Raw genomic sequence first — 20,649 nt, forward strand, 5'->3', positions numbered from 1 at the left:
TAATAAACAGTTCTCCTCAAAATTTTTGATTAAACTTTACCAGCGTATTCTTCAAATAACGTTGATGAAACAATGTCATACAAAACGCAAGTCAGCGAATATTCTCTTCTAACAAGATAAATTTTGTTCTGGCGAATGTGCTGGTCGTACAATTGTCCGTCTATTAAATCGACGACTAAAATAACTTTTGTTAAGGTATTTTCCAACAAACCGAGTGAAATGTGCCGAAGCTCCGTTATGCTTTTCCTTCTACATCAAGCGCTCGAACAAAGCTAGCTCGAACTGTATCGCTGGTAACAGGTGAAAATGATCTATTGTCTGCGAGATTCCTATGAATTGCTACAAATGTGACTTTGACTGGTCAATGCCGCGTAAAAGTTTGCCGATAGAGACACTCGGCTTCTCTACTATTCCCACTTGCATTTGTGTGAAACGTGTATCTGCCATTTTGTGCTCTACGATATCAAGATTTATCGCAAACTATAGAAAATTGTAGTTGAAGAAAATGTTGTTACGTTTCTTCTTTTAAATAATGGAACAGCCTTCGTGAACGAGCATGCAGACATTTTCGAAAAAAACAAGACTATTTCAGAAGTTACTTTCGTACATAGTTTTCCAAGCTATTCAATTTTTTATAAAAAATTTTGCACACCATGTTTCTCAAATTTACACACAGTTTATTATCAAGCACTTTCAAATCTAGGCTACCAGAGGTCTACTCTCCAACCGAAATGAACTCTGAAACGTTGTTCCTTAACCACTCTTGAACTGAAATGAATTCTACAACACTGTTCCTTAACAACTCTACCCTCGTGTTGGGAAAATTATAGTTTTCGTTTCATAACTTTCTTCGGTGCAGCTTTTTGGTACTCGTTTATCTTAACACATTTATCAATCACTGCAGCTCCGACACTAGTTTTCTGACAGGTCAAATACGAATCTCGGAACGTATATTATAAATTGTGGTCAGAATTCGAGAATAGGACCTGCGAAACTTTTCGTAGCAATTTAAAATAATTTTGGAAACTCTGCGTATTGCTCTTCCGTTCCATGCAGTGGATTTTACAAGTTTGTTTATTTAAGCAATCCTTTGTTAGATTTGAACTACTAGTCGATGATTTTTTCTTCAAAAATCTTTACAAAACTTCCAAACAGAAGGATATCCAATACTTTCGAATAAAACTTCTCTGGATTCCAAGAAATAGAATTTCAAGGCAAGGAGGGCGCGTTTGGCATGTTCGTGTCGACGTTGAAAGAGAAATTGGAAGATTCGGTTCTAGTGCAGGGTCGCTCGGGGATCAATTATTGAAGTCGCTTCATTAATTCAGCGCTGCGCGTGTCTTGGACGGAAGCTAGCGGTGCGATATTTGAAAACGAGAGTCGCGTCTTCGAAACAAGGCTCCGCGGAACGATTTCCTCGCGATTTTACGAGAGTGAAAGAGGCGTTCGCGCGTCTCCGTCGGGATTTCGTCGCTTCGCGGACCCGGTTAATAATACCACGGAGAGTTTCGAGACCACATCAAAGCGGGGTGAAGATTGGAATCCGTCGGGGTGCAGCGGAAGCGACTTAGCGTCGAGGGCGGGCAGAAATTCAGAGGGGCGACGAGCGTGTACGTGTACGTAGCCAGGCCGACGGTGAAGATGAAGTTCGTGCCTGGTGTCTCGATTAGATCTTTTCACGGTATGAGCAGCGGATGCCGGGCTTTGTCGAGTTACGCTCACGGACGTCGCACGAGTGGCGCGAAACGACGCTGGAATAGCCCCGGTTGGACCCACGAGGACAACAGGGAAGGATATTCCGTCCGCTGCAGAGGGAATGCAACGTTTATTGATTCCCAATACCCCACGTCGATGGTGCACGTTTGTGGGAAGCGCGCCAAATTTCGAAAGGGGATTTCCGTGTCAGAGGTGAATCGAAGGTCATGTCGTTGTGGGTCGTTGAATGAGCGTCGACGTCACCGATGACATTTTGGAAAACTGTCTGGTTACATTTCGAAAGTCGTTGGCGGCACTAAATTCTGGAAACGTGTCCTCGTTAATCGGTAACATTGTGTATCTACGAGCAATTAATTCCACGCTTTCGTGTCGTTGTATGAAAATCGAGTTACACTAGTTATTAACCTGGAGCTGAAAACTACCGAAAGCTGCTCCAAATTTAGTACGTATCGAATCGACGCAAGTAATATATCCGTTCATATCTAAGTAGTATTAATTCGATCGGCAAAGTTTACCGCGCGCTGCAGGACACGATCGATCCGAATTCATTACGCTTCCTGTTTCCCTCGATCGACAACTAGCTCAGCTTCCGGAGCTAATCGTCGATCAACGATTCCGTAAAATCGTTTCATGCGACGATGAAAAGGCATCGCGCCAAGGTGGTACTATTACTGGAAAAATAATTAAGTTTACGGCTGATCGATAAAGTCCGATTTGGATATTCGGGAACAGATTTTCATTACAATGCAGCGAACTACCAATCAGTATGTTCGATTTCAACTACCTTCCACTGCTAATAAATGCTTTATTTTCGTTTGTTTACTCGATATCTCTAACCTCGAGTCATAACTGCAGCTGAGTTATTCCAACTGATCGATATTGTTTTGGCTATTTGGAACGTATGTTTCATGAACACACGTACAACAAGCACACTCTGCGCGTTTAAGCGCCATTAAAACGAGCAAAAACTTACAACCCCGCTGCTTCGTCCCTCGTTAAAAAAGCTCTCGAGAACTAATAGTGAACCATTACGCAGGGCTCATGTGAAATAGTCATTTTTACTTTACGAAGGTTGGCTAGAATTTTGCAGTTGTATGCACTGGGTATCAGTTAATTCCGTCGTAAAAGAACTCGTAAATGAAACTATCTTCTTCGTGGAATATCCAACATTCTAATTTTGTCGCGCGAACGTCCGAGGCTAATGGCTTTAAAGTAGCTGACGTTCTGCTTTGATTTCATCAAATCAGGAAAGGAAGTAAAAATGAAAGAAAAATAGAATTATGCTAAACTTCGTAAAAGAAACTTTCTTTTTAAATCCATGTTTTAGTTTGTCCGCGCTGCGTCCAAAGTTGGATGTAACGCCGCTAATAAATCAAAAAGTTCCTTGAATTTTTGAAACAAGTTTTTTGCGTCTCGTATAATGCATAATATGGTGAGAACCAGAATTTATTTACTTTGAAGAGATTATACTCGTACGCACGCCATCAACGTTGTTTTTAAACTTGATTAGAAATGTTTAAAATATATTTATATTTGTTTAGGACCAACGCTTTTCTTCTTTATCAGATTTGTACCGTACAAGCAATTTATTATTGAACTCTTGACGTGATATTCGGTTGCGTTTGTTTTCAGAAATCTGTTCTTTCGTGAAATAGCGTGAGTCAATATAGATATATATTTAAAACACACGTAACTTTGATGTTTGCACTACAGGCGACACACGGATGAACGAACGCGATTTTCCAGATCAAATAATATACCGTGCTCGTACTACGGATTGTACTCAAATCGATACCGTCATTATTGAGAATCTGTTTCGACCTTTGCTGCGAGCTTTGTTTGCGGTTAGAGCGAATTACCATCACGGTGCTTTTGTAGATACTACCCAGTTCAATGTCCAGGCGATAACGCGATATAATGAATATCGTATCCCTGAAACATTACAAATTTATATCCCACAAAAATCGTATTTCAGGATAGAAATGTGTACGGTGGGAGAATAGCTTGACGGAATGGAAAACGTTCTAATTTTTAACCGAGAATTTCACAAAGTGTGCTACGTTCGCATATTATTTCGTTCGACTGATTTCTGATCTCTCTACGTTTGCGAGGAACCAATTCCTGCTGGTTTCTTTTTGCTCTCCCAACCTCTGGGCCCCGCTGTCTTCTCGTTCTGGTTCGTGAAGAAAGACACGATGGGTCATCAATCACAACCCCAGGAAACGTTTCCAACCACTCGATGCGATATTTGTCGGTAGTGGAGCCCTCAGTAGAAAGGAGTGCCAGTATATAGTGCAAATGTACCCTGAACGACGTTAATGTACTCACATGTTGATATGGAAGTGCATTAACGATTTTGAATGTGGGACGTTCCCGCTCTCGTACTGAACAACGAGGCCACCAAGTATGTGTTAATGCGAAGGAGACAAGCGAGTGTCTGTTCCGGGTTCGCCTTGCGTTACAGGCTAAGATATCTAAGGTATTCCCCTCGGGTCCAATGTCTGAGATTGTAACACAAAACAACTAGAAAGGAATAAATCAGAACGTTGATTATCGCAAATATCAGGGAGACAAAACATTTTCGATACACGAATTTTTGAATATGATAAGAATTTGTATCATGGAATTGATTTCGCGAATGGTTAGTCGATTTAAATAATTTGTTGATAAAAACGTTCAATAAATAAATAAAAAAACGAAGTTAAATTTTACTTCTAATAAAATAGCTTTGTACCGAAGAAGTAACAAGTTATTTATCAAAAATATAGACCACCGGTGGTTTATTATTCAATAATGAACCTTCGACTATAATACTTATAAAAATAAATCCATGCATGACCTCGTTAGAAACTATTTTTAATTAATCTACAACTTTTTAACGCTTTTTGCTGCCTTGAACCATGCAAAAAATACTTGAATCAACTCCGTAACTTTATAAATTCTATGACGTTTTATGTACGAGTTCCTTTCAGAAGCGTTTATTAAGAAAATCCTACACTGACTGAAAACCGGCAGAGTAATCGAAGAAAATTAAATCTTTCTGTAACTCCGAACTGTTGAATAATTCAAGTTCCTAACTCACGAACGTCGCCAAGTTTTCACTGAATAGAACACGAGAGAATAAGAGCAAGTGAAAATACAGCTAACGTTCAAAAAGTATTCGTGATAGATCCGGAAACCATTTAAGGGTAACCAGAATGCTGGGTAGAAAAGCGAAGTCGTCTTCGAATTTTATCTTTGACTTTGGTAACTTCTTCTTTCGATAGTTTCAATAATAAATTACAATTAAAAAATATTTATTTTATTTTAAGTTATTTGTAGTCGAAATCAGAATGTAAACCTGTTGAACAAATGAAACAATGCATAAAATAACGACTGACCAAGATAACCTGTTGGACAATCTGCGTATTTGTGATTTATATGTATAATTAATTTCCGCATTTCATCATTTTAATGACTCAAACTGGTTTGTAATTTCATGCGTTGAAAGATATCGAATCATTTTCGGAACACGTTGGTTATTTCGAAAAGTATTTCATTATTTCAAATACAAAATTGTTATTGTCAAAGTTATTTCGTCAGATGAGATAACATGATTGTATTTAAAAAATGGAATAAACTTGAAATAAGAAAACTTTTTATTTGGAACAGTATTTTAATGTCAATTTAAATGCATCTGCATTTGCGAAGTTTTGGTCCGTTTGGAACATCTATAAAATGATTTATAAAATAATTTATATCAGAATTACTTCCATTTAAAGTAAAATGTTTCATTCTGTATGGCCCATCCTCTAACCCTCTAGATCTGCAATCGTTTTATTCGATCCTTTTTGCCGAAAACGATCAAAATTCGGATTCGCAGGGTTCGATTTAGATCGTAATGTGAATATAAAAATACATATCGCTCTTGAGGCTATCGAACGTTTGGTGATTCGATTCGTCTCGAGGATCCATCAAGACAGAACGGCTCTATTGTTCTTCAGGCCTTTGTTCTACGGAATAAATGGAACTTCTCATTTTAGCTGTAACGTGTGTTGTAGACGAACGATTGTCCGCATTAGCAAGGGTAGATCTTCAACCAGAAGATGCAAAGAATTATGAAACTTTGCGAGTACATAGGCAATTCTTTCATAAATAACACGTTGACTGCCACAGTAGTCACAGGTGACCGATTAAAAAGAGCTTTTTATTATTTGGGTACTAGTTCAAAGTTTTCCAGGTCAATATTTCAATCGGTTCACTCCTTCTGAATACCAATCAATTGTAATAAAACGATGTCCACTATATGAATACATGATTTTATATCTCGTAACATTTTAGTACGTCGTGTATCGTGGCAATAAAACGCGCGATTTTATCGTATCAAAAGTAAAACTTGTTGGGTTTCTTGAAATCGGATATTCGGGAAACTGCTGTGTCTATTCTATTCGATTTTAGTTCATCCTAGACATTAAAGGGATATCAAGTATCCGGTACGGTTCCGACTTCGCCTAGACCAGGGTTGGAGAATCTTTTGTTACTGGAAGGCCGTATGTCGTCTCATAAGGCTGCATCCTTTGTGCACTACTAATTTTGTTATAATTACAAAAAGATACTCGCTTAAATATAAATCAATATCTTTTTAAGAACCCATAAACGAGGAAATGACTTTTTAGTTACGTTTTCCGTCAATGTTTTTATTTTTATAGCTTTCCCTATCTACTGGAATATTTCAGTCATCGCTAAATAATTATTAACTCTAACTTGAAAAGTGATACAAATATATTTCGATGTGTTTGAAAAGACCATTATTTTCTATTGTTGTTCAATACACTACTAGGAGCAAGCCCAGATGTTTACGAAGAATATACATTTATATTTATATAAGACTTTGTGATACTCAAATTAAAATCATATTCTCCAGTGACTTCCTTTGGAGTTAATTTATCGTAAAAGCGTGGCACACTCGCGAGAGGAATATCTAACGATAAAAAGTTCGCTTGAAACTCGTGCCGCAACATTACATGCTTAAAGGTCTGCGTGTTATAGCCATTGTTTATTGTCATTATTTCTAACGGAAAATATGAAGTCCAAGATAAAAAGATTAATTTAATCTCTTGTTTTTTTAAATTACGAAACATAACAAAACTTTGATCGATAAATCAATATTTCTCTTTTATTGTGTACTGTTACTGACGGAAGAGTAAAAATCATAATTTGAACATTTTACTGTAGCACTTAAGAACACGATTTTGCAACTAATAGTTTGTGGAGGGTAGAAAATTCTTTGTTCATGTCACGCGGTCCTTCTCGTCAAGAGCATACAGTTAATTGCCGAGTCAACTTATTCCTCTCGAATAAGATATATTGTGAAGTAGACAGAATAAATTGAGGTTGAAGCGTTCAGTCAATCAGTGGGATAGTTGCCAACCACTGAAGCTCCAATTCATCGCTTGGAAAGAAACACTGTTTAACATCCATAAAATATTACACGATATCTCGATGCAAATATTCGTTCGAAGCGAAAAGATTATCAAGCAACGTGCTATAAACAATTACTTAAAAATGGTTGCACAGACGAAAGACTAATAGAGACCGTAGTAGGCCAATTTGAAGCTTTGCTTGTCAACACTGCCGCGGGAAACAGTTACACGAGCTTAGGTTCTCAGAGTAATTGTTGGAACACGAAACCAATTTTAACTTTGAAACGAGGCCGAATCGGTCATATTTTTACATGGATCTCGTGTGTCATTTACCAGCTCTGAATCTATTGTTAAACCAATTCCCACCAATAATAAAACAGTGTATCTGTACACTGACGTTGGATATTTCGAATGAAATGGACCAAAAATATAAAATGCTAACTTCGGGTATTTATTAGTTTTTATTAAATTTTCCCTATGCGTATGTGACGGCTGGGAACCAATATGTACAGTCGGCGACCTTAATGATCAAACTTAAAACCGATTTCAATAATTTTCAGTTTCACCTTGCGTGGCCGGAATATTAATCTAGCCTAACCTAATTTAAACCATCGATTAGATTAAACTAGGTAAGACTGGGGCTATTATCCCGGCTGCCAGCCACTCAAGTTAGTATTTAAGGTCTTATCCAAATACGGAAGAGGATGAAATTCGACATCTTCACCGAATTTTCCCCATACAAATACTCTAAATACATTTTTTTAAACGAAGAAATAAAGCATTGCAAATAGAAATGAACTTGATATTGATTGTGTTTGAGAAACGACATATAGTATTGAAAGTTTTTTGTTACTATCTCGAAAACTAGTAAATACCAGGAGTTTAAATTTTACATTTTGGTTCCACTACCTTTCCCTGTGATTTCTCCCAAATTTCACGTACAACCGTGATATTTCTCGCGGCTCGTAGGAAAACATCACGCCCGCAAACCTCGAATGCGGTTCCTTTTTATTTCAAGTGCTCCAAGTGTCTTCTACGCCGGTTGTTGAAGCGCAGTGAATGTCGAAACCCTCCGTGCGCGTTGCGCGGCTTGTTGCAGCAGTGTAAACGTGCTTTGCGAGCAGCTTATGTCACGCCTGCGACCACATTTTAACTTACGCGACCAGACCAATAATTTGCGAAAACAACGGTTATCCAAAAGATTTGCAGAAAAAAAAATCATTAACAAAACTCTGTTACGTAAGTCCAAGATAACCATTATCAAAATACATACACGACTAAAACAAATATCAATTTCTGAACAATCTGGTTACACAATAATGTTTATTTTTAGTTGTTGATAATCATTATCTCGGTTGCTCGTAATAATTATCGACAAGGAAAATTGCTTTGTGATTCATGTTTTACCATTGCTAATGAAAGTCTTGGTTAAAATTACTCATAATCAGTATCAATTACGTGAATTGAACTATGGTAAAAAAAGAGCAGATTAAAACGGATCACTTTAGTATATAAATAAATTTCTCTCGTCGATAATTGATACGAACGACCGAAATGAATTTTCCTCATCAATAATGATTATTGGTAAGGCAAAAAAGCTTTTATAGTCAAGAAAATTATTGTTAACCTATAACTTTTTTATTTAATTACAGTATCAATCTTTTTAAGGTTTATTATGACTGGTAACATCGCTTTGCAATTAATAGTTCGCAATTTTTTCGTTTCAGTTCATGACTCATTCGTTTTATTTTCGTATTTGAAACACGATACTATTCTCGTATGGAGCGCGAAAAAAGACTGTTTAATGTCTATACGCTAACCATGTATGTTGACACTTGAAGCAGAAACAATTATTACGTATGTATGTCACGAGAATCGTAGCTACAACTAGCTAAAATAATCTTCCTAAATAATGTTCACAACGTTAGAGAAATTTTTTTCTTTCTGAATTTTCCAAAAGAGTTTAGCACACTTGCTACTTATGTATCCAATGTATTTTAAGTAAATTACGATAATTTACACTTTGAAGTAGCAAAATCGGGACCACCGTATTCATTTAGAAGTGGGTTAGATAGTGATTTTTATTTCGAGCCGACACTGCCTCTTGTATACTGTTCGACGAGAGAAATTAATAGGATACGACAGGAAAGAGTAAAATAGAACAACAATGACCGAGTTTCGCGCACAAACGCCCGGTGGCCGAAAACTTTTTATATTTTCCGTTGCCTCGTAGACCCAGTTCCTGGTCACTTAAACGTGATTTTAATTTGGTATACAAAAGTGTAAAAATAGTAACAGTTACATTACAGTTTTATCAATATCCTTATTAAAATTATTTTTCATATACGTAAAGCTCATTTTTATCGAGAGATCTTCACGAATCGCCTGATAATAACGTCATGAATATACAGCGAAGGATATAACAATTTTTATCAGTAGATGAGAATGAATGACACGTATCTATCTCATTGCTTTCGCCTGGGACCGCTGAGTCAATGTAAACAGCAAAGGAGATGATTCCGTTATTGGATTCCAATGTAAAAATTATCTCTCGGAAGTGAGAATTATTGTAATTTATAACTAGCTGTTACCAGCATCATCGCCCGCATTGGATTCTTTTATACGTATCTCGTTGCACGTGGGAAGTGCAGCAAGAGTGCATTCCTCACACTAAAATAAAAAACCTAGTTTGTATAAACATATGCCTGATATATTAGTTTCTACTCAAGTTACAGCTTGTTTTATCTTGTAATAACTACCTATCCATTTAACACCTGTTATTCTCCTCTAAATGGCCAAATGGCGATTTAGAAACAGCTCTAAAGTTTTATTTATAATCGAAAGTTCAGTAGATATTTAGTTAACCAAAAACTGTAATTCGTTTGAAGTGCTCCATAAACTCTACGTTTAAGTCACAGTTACAGAGTTACAATTTATATAGATAACGTTTCTGGGGGCATCACCCACGCGTCGCTAAAGACGAATAAAGAGCATCGCGCCGAATAAATATCTTATTTACGACGGTCGTAAAATGAAAGGAAACGAGGCATCGAGTCGCTTCGAAAACCCTGTCGTTTCCCTTTTCACAATTGAACGCCACTGAAAAGATGCCGGACCTTTTGTATTCATTGTGTAAAGAGGAAAAGGTTGCGCGACTATAGCGGGGCGAGCTGCTGCCAGCGGCGTTGGGTAGTCGAAATCTGCCCCTACCTTGTCGCGTATTTTTCTAAGGGTTCGTATCGGCTCGAGTAATTACGCCTACATATGTATGACAGGTCTGAGGGTGAAACCCTTCCAACATTGAAGCCCCCGCCACCTGACGCAGCCGCGCTTAAGTGGAAGAGTTACGTGCCGACGAATAGTAATACCAACCGCTGTGTTTAGAAGGCGTACTCGCCTGGGCACGCGAGAAAACCCATCTAATTCTAGAAGGCGCCCGAGCTAGCCGAATACAAATTTATAAGGTTCAGGAAAGTCGTTATCGTCTAGCTTCGGGTCGCTGATCGATCGTGAAAATGATTACCCTCGTTTCTATTTGGGGAAGGCGCAGCCCGCGAAAGGAGACGAATGGCATTATCGGATATTGAATGCAGCGCAATGTAAACTGTGCATAAAATTTAACGATTCCGACGTGTACGTTCCTCCGATGCAGTGTCTCCCAACCCTTGGTCCGAAAAAATTTTGATAACACGAAAGAAACCCTTGTAGTATACAAAAAAAAATATTTAAAATTTGTACTTTGTTTGGGATTTAAATCGAAGGAATGTTACACTCTGTGCAGGTGCACAGCACTCGTAGCACTTCGCAACCCTAACTCTAATGCCGAGGGGCGTGAAAATTAATGCGCAGTCAAGTGTTTCCTTTGTTTGTACGCTATACGTCTGACAAACTGAAAGAGCGAGTATAATCGTGCATCGAAGCAAGGTCGAATAAGAGTTCGTTGCTTTTCAAAGTTAAGTTTTTAACAAATGAATATAAAAAAGATTGGTTAAGAGTAGAACACAGTGACGCTACAAATGTTGATGAACCTACTACATCGCTGTCTGTATTCACATATCTTTTCTTGAATAAATGAACAAAGGATTCGACTCTGCTATAAAACAAGAAAAATGGGGGATGCAATTTTCCAAGTTCAGCGAAACGTTTCTAAAAAAACACAAAAAGAAAACCGGGAAATAAAAGAGTATAACAGCGTGGAAACTACAGGAATGGGATCTCTTCATGAAACTCTCTCCATGCAAATGAAACTTTGAATCTTTATGCATCCACAATGGTATAGTTACGCAATTATAATCCGTGCGAGAGTCTCCGTTCCGTTCCACTGTCTTATTCGCAAATAGATACGAAATTTTAATTAAATATACTGCTGCTCGATTTTCTGGCGCGTGAAAAGATTCGTTGGCATATTTCTCCGCTTGTAATTTGACTTTCAAATTCTTGTTAAATGTATGCCACGAAATTCACTGAATTCTGAAGGTTGAAATAATACATGCCGCATGTTACGAATGCTTTGTTTGTCGTGCTAGAGTATATTTACCGAGTGTTCCGCGATGTAACTAGTAATACTTTCCAGCATGATTGACAAGTTATATGATAACGTTATCAATATTCTATAATCTATGTTCTTGATAATTTCATAATAGCTGCAAATTTGCACATTATTAACGATTTGCAAAACAACGAATACTTTTTAAAATAGAATGTCGTGACCTCGAGATTGACCCTGAATCTGAATTATTCACCATGATCATGGGGTCATCAACATTCGGATCACGTGACGAGGTAGAGAGTAGTAAAATTGGATTGGTGGATGGGGCCTTAGCAACTGCGTTTTTTTCATAGAGAATTCGGACAGAGTAAACGCGTTTGAACTTTTGTATTTCGGACCAAGTGGTACTTATTATATCTATATTGTAATATAAAATTATTATATATAAATGTGAGACGACGAAAAGAAGTTATACCCCCTAACTAGATTTCTAAAACGTCAAGAAAGATATGGTTGTTACGTGCAAGATACGTTTGCATCGGTTGCTAAGGAGCCCCTACCATCTAGAAATCCGTATGTCGGGTGACGTTACAATCTATCCGGTACTATTACAACCCTGGATATGTGTCGTATTTTCGCGTCTGATACAAATCGATCGTCAAGTGGCACACACTGATCGACATATACCTATTCAACGCATTACCAATATCTTCTCCGTATAGTATTTGTTTATATTAGATAGGATTCAGTTTGACATTAGAGATAATATTATCAAGGATTTATTAATTTACAACTGGAACGTGAAATCCATAAGGTCGTAAACTTTTTATAGAAATTCTCAAGTTCAATATCAGTTCAATATTACGATATCTCAAGTAATTGAATCATTCTTCGTGGGAATACAAATAATCGCGATAAAGTGAAAAACATATCAAGCATCCTCGATACCAATTCGAACCATCATCGTTGAGTAATGCATTAATTTTACTACTGTCTGAAATTCTTCGCGTATACATCATCGACAGAACGTTTTGGGATAAACACGACGATTGATCCTTTCTCATTTAACAGGACGAAGGATGGAAACTAGACCGTACAAATTACTATCAGGAGGGATGGTTGGCCACTGGTAACGCTCGTGGCCTTGTGGGGGTGACTTTTACTACATCTCACTGCCGAACGAGGGCCACGGAACTTCCGCTGAGAGCAAATTACAACCTTCGGGGACATCGCAGCGAGGTGAGTTCTATTTTTCTTAGCCAGAACACTTTTCCTGCGTTTCTTCTTCGCGCGATCGTAGTAAACGAGACGCGGTGAAGTGTCATTTAATTTGCTCCTTTCCCTCTTTTCAAACCAGTGGAGCGGTTAATAACGTTGATCGTTTTAATTCCTGAAACCCCTACGTTATTCAAGCAGTCCGTAAACGTTGGCTGGAAAAGTTTCTTAGTCAAAGGTGCGAGTTCTTCGGTTCTTAAATCATATTTGATAGGATGAGAATACACTCGAAGCCTCGGATAAATTTATACAGTTCCGATCGGTTTCGATAGGTGGTAGTTCCTAAAATTACACAATTAATCGACTACTGGTAATAATTGGTAGACTCAATTTTTTATACATTGTATCAGGATTTTTTAAATTTATATGCCTTCTTCTTTTGTTCTGAAAATTCCCGGATCCCCGTTAACACAGAATGTTCTTCAAAAGAAATTTTATATTATATTATATTCGTTGATAGAGAGCACCAGAGGGCACATAAAGCAATCCCTGCACAATAAAGGTTTAATAGAGCTTTGCCCACAGAGTTGGTTGACTATCTTTATCACGAGAAAACCAGCGAGAAAGACGGTTGACAAACACTGCGCTTTAAATCCCCAATAAACCTCTGAATGTATGAAGCTACAAAGAAAAGTCACTCTCTTTTCAACATTGTATTAAAAAAAGAAAAAAAATTCAAGATCACCTTAATATCTTCGAAAACACGAAATATAAAAAAAGGGAAATGCTACTATTCGATGAGCTACATCAAGAAAACATTTATTTTAAAAATCAATAAATAACAAGTTATTTTCTTTGAAGTTTAAAACTCTAAATTGGCGATATTCAAACTTTTTCGATATACCGACTCCTTGGTTCCATAAATTACCCACCAGTACCCTCCAACTTATAAAAATAAAATTACGACCTATTGAAAAGTTAATATTGTAAATACCTATCTGCCTGGTGAATATAAATACACTTGGCGCGTGGCAGTCGTTGCAAGGAAATTTAATATAACGTTTTCCATTCTTATTTATAGATTCGCTTCGATACATATTAAAGACAAGTTACCTAGATTGGATTGCGTTCGACATTTTCTAACATTGTAATATTTCTAACAAAGGAGAAGAAATATTTACCGATTATAATTCTACATTTATTAGACAATTCGTTGAAAAAAGACATTTTTAAATAATTCTCAATTGCTCAATTTTGATCATCAGTATTCCAATTTCTACCATAAGATTATACACGGAATACTAAATTTCTTACTCAAGTAAACGTGTACAAGGGTGCGTCACGCAAATGCCACTGGTTATACCTCGTATTTGGTAAGAAAAGAAAGAGACGAATGATATGATAATGTCTATTTTTCTGTGTCCTCGCTTTTCTTAATAGACTTTTTACTCGTATCAATTTTTCGAATCATTTTGCGTAAGAAAGTGTAAGGACACAACGCTTAAAAAGATCAATATTTCGTAAGATATTTCAAGCGTTTGCAAATACGTATACTTTATTGAAGGCGAATCGAACACTGTGACCTCCATGCCTTACGAACCCTGTACCGTTCTGACCACCGTGTCATCTGCGAAACTTCCCAAACCTTGCCCTAATCTATCATCCCCTCTTCTACTTCCAAAATCCTTAAAAGCTATTGCAACCTACATAGATAGCGATTTTTATCTCCAGCTGAGATCAAGCCTCGTGTGTTCTGTCCGACGAGGAAAGTAAATGGTGTACACGGAGACTGACCGACATAAAGCAACACCCTGCGAGCCTCGCATTACACCAACCCGATAGCCAAAAAATTATTATGCACTTCCTCATTCTTTATCAAACTATTATGAACAGATTGGCGAAATTTTCCAAACGAAAACGAACAGAAACGCAACGTTACGTAATTATCAATTTGAATTTCTATCGGATCGATCACTGTTCCTCTACCCAACCCGATATATTTTTATAAAATACATTAAGTTGTTTATTCGTAAAATGAATTCGTTCCAAAGCTGCCCACATGAGTCAAATACCATGCATTTCGAATTAAGGAGAACGCTGTACCATCAGTAAAGAGAATGTGTACAGTGTGGAGTAATATTTGCTTAGACTCTGGGCTCACGAGGACTGATTAAAATGTCTGACCTGGTACACTAATCCTTTGCTTCAAGACTGAGTTTTCCCCGGCCACAAGCCGCAAAGTCATCCCTATCACTATTTATGTTCCTTACACTCGAGCGGATGGCAGCTGTGGGTTCAAAAACTGACTGCTCGAACTCCAAAGCGACGCGACGCGGTTAAAAGCGCGGCAGCTGCCGACATAAACTAAGACATTTATTTTTAAACAGAAAATGCTTAAAACATATTTTTTAAAAACATCGCTCCTATTGGTACTACGCTCAAAAATGTAATACGAATTTTATTTTATATAATGCCATCCATTACACCCCCACCCTTGTATGGGCGAAATCACTGTTCTAAACGCTGACCATTCGTGGATCGCGTAAGTCGTTATCGATACCCGTTGATCGAAATTGGTCAATTTGAGGTATCCGAATACGTCATAACGCGATAATAAATTTGCAACATAGCGGCGCACGGACAGAGCATCGTATCGCAGTTTCGCAGCCACGAAGGGCCTAATTTTACGGCTCACCCCCTAGCTTTCGACACCGAGTCGTCGGGTGTAGCGCGTTGACAGGTGCGGCAGTGATACGAGTACCCGGCAATTTTCAATCGGTGACCCATTTTGCGGCCGCGCGGAACGAAGCCTACGAGAAGTTATCGAACACGTGCAGAGAACATTGTGTCTGGCATACACACCCTATCTGGCCGAAGCCAGTCCATGACAGCCTATTACATGACGCGAACGCGTTAAATCGAGAAAGAAATTGGATGGATGCGAGTCACCGATAAAACTCGACGGATAATATTTCGGTTGCTCCCGGAGCAATTTTTTCACCTCTTCGACGATATTCCGGTGAAATCTATATTCTACGAAACGATGGGACGTCACCAGTGGCGTAACCAACGTTGCTGTTTATTTTCAGTTTTATTTTATTCGACGTTTTTACTGCGCGTTAACAAAAATATCTACAAGAATAATACAGGCATTGTACGAGAAAAACGGTCGCAGAAATGTGTCGTAAAGAAATCACTGTGACTGTTACGAAACCTGGGTTGGAGGACTGGCACAATATTCATGAAGTTAATAAGCCTCTGCAGTTACGGAAAATAGAGCCATTCTAGAACTTTGGAAGGGAAAGGAGTTTGAGGAATAGGGCGAAGCGAGCTCGAGGAAGAGGCATTAGGTGTTTTGAAGATAGGATAAACTATGAAGTGTTTCTAAGAAAGGAAGTTTGATTGTTTTAAAGATCTTTTATGCCTGCTAATACTTATGAGTCCTTTTAATACAATAAAATTCCGATTATCCGGTATACTCGGGACTATACCTACAGACGAGATATACAAGTAGACCTTACATCCAATGTATTTTTTCGGCCTATTTTTCTAGTGCTTCAGAAACCCATTACCATTTTCGTGTCACTCGCAACATTACTAATAAATTACAGAAATGAACACAAGAGGAAGTGAGACGGAAAATGAAATTAAAGAAACATTTCTGTCCACACGCTATATTTTCGGCAATGAATTTTTTTTCTCGAAAGTGCGTAGGAATTCGGAGTTATGCCCATTCACAAAAAATACTTGTAATGGATCTCCGCAACCAAAAATAATTTTTCCAGAACGATTTGAAATTTGTTTGACGTTTTATGGAAATGTTGTTTGATAGTTTTTTGTAGGTATCCATGAGCTCTACTTCTTAAATAAATTTCAACCGGATGCCGGTAAATCGGAACTCTACTGTAATATTAGAAAAAAATAAATGTTAGATCAAAATAAATCTTGCAACAGATTTCGAGATTTCGACGCGTAGATTCACCCATCGAGGCGCGAGAAATATTTGTTTTACAGCTTGTATGTCGCGTGTTTTGTAGTAACACGCAGACTTTGGTAAAAAATCGACAGGTGTCTGTATAACCTGGGTCTATTTCACACACTTTCGTGTAAGTTTTCATTGAGGGTAAACTGGGTGCAAACAGCGCCGGATCCTTTGTTGAGGGTGTCAATCGATATTAAGCCGTGGGCTGTTGTAACGAACCGCGACTGTTCCGGCTGGGCGTCGTGCAACTTGGCGAAATATTTCACTGGGTCCATAACTCCTAGGAAATATGCAAATGTTACTTCCGCTCGCGATCGCAATATTAATATTGCGGGCATAAAATTGAAAGGTGTGCACTATTGACGCATCTCCGTTCCCCCGTTTTACACATTATTACTTCATACTTCAGCCCTTCCCTTCTACCATCTTCTTTTTCACCGAACTTCCTGCGCCTTTAGAACGGTTTCAATTTTACCGGACAGATTTTTCTGGCTTATGAAAACATTCAAAATGAAAAAATAACAATCCAGGCAAAATATAGCATACGTGCTTAAGTCAGACATATCGTTTTCGAAATATGGTGACTTAAACTACTTTTTCTTGAAATGGAAAATTCTATCTAATAAGTAAATAATTTTTCTTTTGTGCAAATATAGTCTCAGTAACCGTAGTGCAAAATAAAATTTTGTTGTACCATGCCCCGTTATTGAGAAGAACAACTTTGAATATCTGTTGGATATGAATTAGGAATACAGTATCGCTTGAGCAGTTGCTCTGTGACAACTTCGAAGGCAACTAGGCGGAATTGAATCGTTATTATCTCCGTCTAGCTCGTTTATCTTTGAGAGAGAACGAGAGTGAGAAACAATGAGAGGGAGTGAGATACAATTAGCATGATATCAACAACTCTAAAAAATAGCAAAGATAACTTCTTGATAACTTTCTAGACAATACTGTCTTATCCTCATTCTTGAAATTCGTTAAATCATTCTAATCATTTATACCGTAAAAGTCTACATTTATGTTTATTCTGACTCACTTCCTATTCATTTTACTTTTTTCTAAAATCAATAAATAACAAGTTATTTCGGATGAAAAATGTTATTATACTCATTCTGCGCATGTAACGCGTACTCGACGAGTCTTCAAAGCCGTTTTTTCTCAAAATCGAGAGGTTTATTTATAGAAATTTTATTCAGAACTTTCGGTTTATTGTTTCACGAAAAAATTTCGTCTCCCTAGCGCGAGCATTAACGCTCACGCACTTCGCTTTCATTTTCCTCGTCGTCTTTTATTCGGACACGCCTTTCTCGTTTAAAACTTCGACACTCCGCTCTACAGATTCGGAGAAAAGGGACCGTAACTGTCTAGCAGATTTACTCTTTGAGGGAGTGGACAATTGGAGCTTTGGTCTGGTGAAGTTTCCGGCCCTGTTAACGCAGTGAAATATGACGACATTTTTAAAAGCATTCGTCATGGCGATAAAGTTGTTAAATCTCTATTTAAAAATAAAAATATTTTCAGTACTGATATACGACATAGATATTCTATCGTTCACGATACAAGCTTCTTCCTTCAACGTTCTGCCATTTTTACTTCATATAATATATCATTTCTTGAGCTAGTAAAATACGAAAAAAGTTTGAGAGTAATATAATACGTTTAAAGTCATTTTTCTTCAAAATTATTTAGCAAGTTCGTCCTACTGAATTCTGAAAATATCTATAATAAAACAATCCTTCAAAATTTTCCGTTTCTTGTATAAATCCGAGAAATATTTTTCGATTTTTAAAAAGTTTTCTAAATCCTGGAATTTTTCCCCAGGCTGCTAGCGACTCGACGCTTTGATCGTTTAAGCCAATACACTTGAAAATTTTATCTCTCATTTAGAAAATGTGAAAAGAACAGAAGTGGAACTTTAAACGAGATTAAGTCGTGAATGGCCAACGTTATATTTGCTACAGATTTATGCAAATGGTGTTGAAATATTAAATTAAGCAACATTCTTTGTATCGTAAGAAATGTGTATCGTACCAAAAGGAATTTTTCAAGCATTGTATTATTGTTTTATGGATTTTTCAGAAAATAAGTTCCCACGAATTAGTGTGCTCTCGTTTTCACTAACGTATCTAAACTTGTTTCATCATTGGTTCATGTTTTCATGGATTTTGTATTTCAAAGTTAGTCGTCGTCTCTGCGAATTATAGTTTGGAACTCATAACGTTGTTAATTAAATCGACATCAAACTTCTGAGCACCGTACGATATTGCGATGCGTGTTCGTGCGCGAGTTGCGTGCCGGTAGCGTGTTTAATCGCTAACTTCGTGACACCCATGATCGCCCACCATCTTCAAAGACCTTTGATTGATAGAGTCGAAGAAGTAAAATATCGTGCAACGAGTAAGGACGATTAAATAATAAATGGAAAATGAGTTTACACGAATAAATATTTCAGTGCAAGTGTCACTACGTTTGCAACTAGGGTTGGCTATTTAAATTCAGTGAGTTCTTGAATTACACGATATATCAAGTCACGCGTATTCATAAACACGCGGTTCAGACCTCGGTTATGCTTTTGCACATACGTATTCGTATAAATTTCTCGATTAAAAATTGCCAGACATAATATTTATAGTTAGTGGAATACCAAATCCTTTTTCCTGTATAATCTTCACTGGGCGTTACCAGGTACGCTATGAAGATTCACCCTCTAATTTTCTTACGACTGTCAGGACAAAACTGATTATACATACCTATAAATTAAGCTAAAGGAAACTCTTTTCCAGTCTCTGTTAACGTTTACAGTTCTTGACTCGTAGCAAAGTAAATAAATGATTGTTGAAATAAGTATATGATCCTTGATACCTGATCGCGGAGACCGTAAATTTCATAGAATTGACGTCAATGCGAAGATCAGCAATTTGCAGACAAGTTCGAAGATTCTCGAGAAACGACACCTCTCTTATTTAGGCGAATTTGAGTTACGCAATTTTTCCATAAACATTGGCAAAGACTGGAACGTGTCTTTTGCGTTCACTTCGGTTCACATTTCAGAGTTTAAGGGTAGCCGACGTGGTATCGATCTGGCACGCAGTGCTGTTTTAAGACAGTGACTCTCAACCCTATCTTCAGAGGTATTTTAATTTCAAGCTCTTTTCATTGAAGCAGCTTCTTCTGTACATCCTTTGGTCACTTGGTACATCATTTGACGTGATTTTCTCTATCGTTGCATACAATTAGTTCTACGGCCGTAGACGAAACATCGAAATTTACCAGTCTGTACAGGACTACATCAAAATAATTCTCATTTGTTTATACATGCAAAATTATGCAGTCTCCAAATTCAGTGATTCGTGTACAATAAATTTCGTCCTTTTAATTCGCAAATACCGCCTCGAAAATGATCGTCCGCAGTAGGATATCCGTTGAAATCGCAGCCAGTTCGCTTCTAAATATACCAGCACTGTATTTCGCGATCTTTGTACCCACGAAATAAAAGTCTGTCTTCGTGCGACTATTCACCGTGGTAACTTTTGTGAGATACCTATCCATTGTAGTCGATACACAATAGATTTCAGCTTCATTTATGCTTCGTTTTTGTCATCGAAGTGTTTAAGCAGAGAAACCCACCGTTTGAATTCCTCGCGAACAGAATTCGTGGTGGATCACCCTAATTTTCGTTTTCGCACGAGCGTCAAACTCAGGGTATCGCTGTAAGTACCTGAGTAGGTCAGCCAGCTGATAATAACCATGATGGATCGCCACTTTCAAAGACTAGACCCGTTAGGATTCTTATCGACTTTTTTCCCCCGTGTTTTGGTTAACATACGAACTTGATAATCGAT

The 20,649-nt window shown here is 37.7% G+C and overlaps 1 protein-coding gene and 1 long non-coding RNA gene across 4 annotated transcripts in view; one reads left to right on the forward strand and one right to left on the reverse strand.

Annotated features, from left to right (window-relative positions):
• LOC143346425 (uncharacterized) overlaps positions 1-20,649 on the reverse strand; it is a 316,064-nt gene that overhangs the window by 260,940 nt on the left and 34,475 nt on the right. The window lies entirely within an intron of this gene.
• The window catches only part of Tusp (WD40 superfamily protein Tusp), a 54,513-nt gene that overhangs the window by 4,692 nt on the left and 29,172 nt on the right, over positions 1-20,649 (forward strand). For both annotated transcript variants that reach the window (XM_076774082.1, XM_076774083.1), the window contains exon 2: positions 12,679-12,846. In XM_076774082.1, the coding sequence (XP_076630197.1) occupies positions 12,679-12,846 (168 nt within the window). The remainder of the gene's footprint in view (positions 1-12,678; positions 12,847-20,649) is intronic.

Source organism: Colletes latitarsis, chromosome 10 (assembly GCF_051014445.1).
Source record: "Colletes latitarsis isolate SP2378_abdomen chromosome 10, iyColLati1, whole genome shotgun sequence".
In the NCBI taxonomy this organism is placed as follows: Eukaryota; Metazoa; Arthropoda; class Insecta; order Hymenoptera; family Colletidae; genus Colletes; species Colletes latitarsis.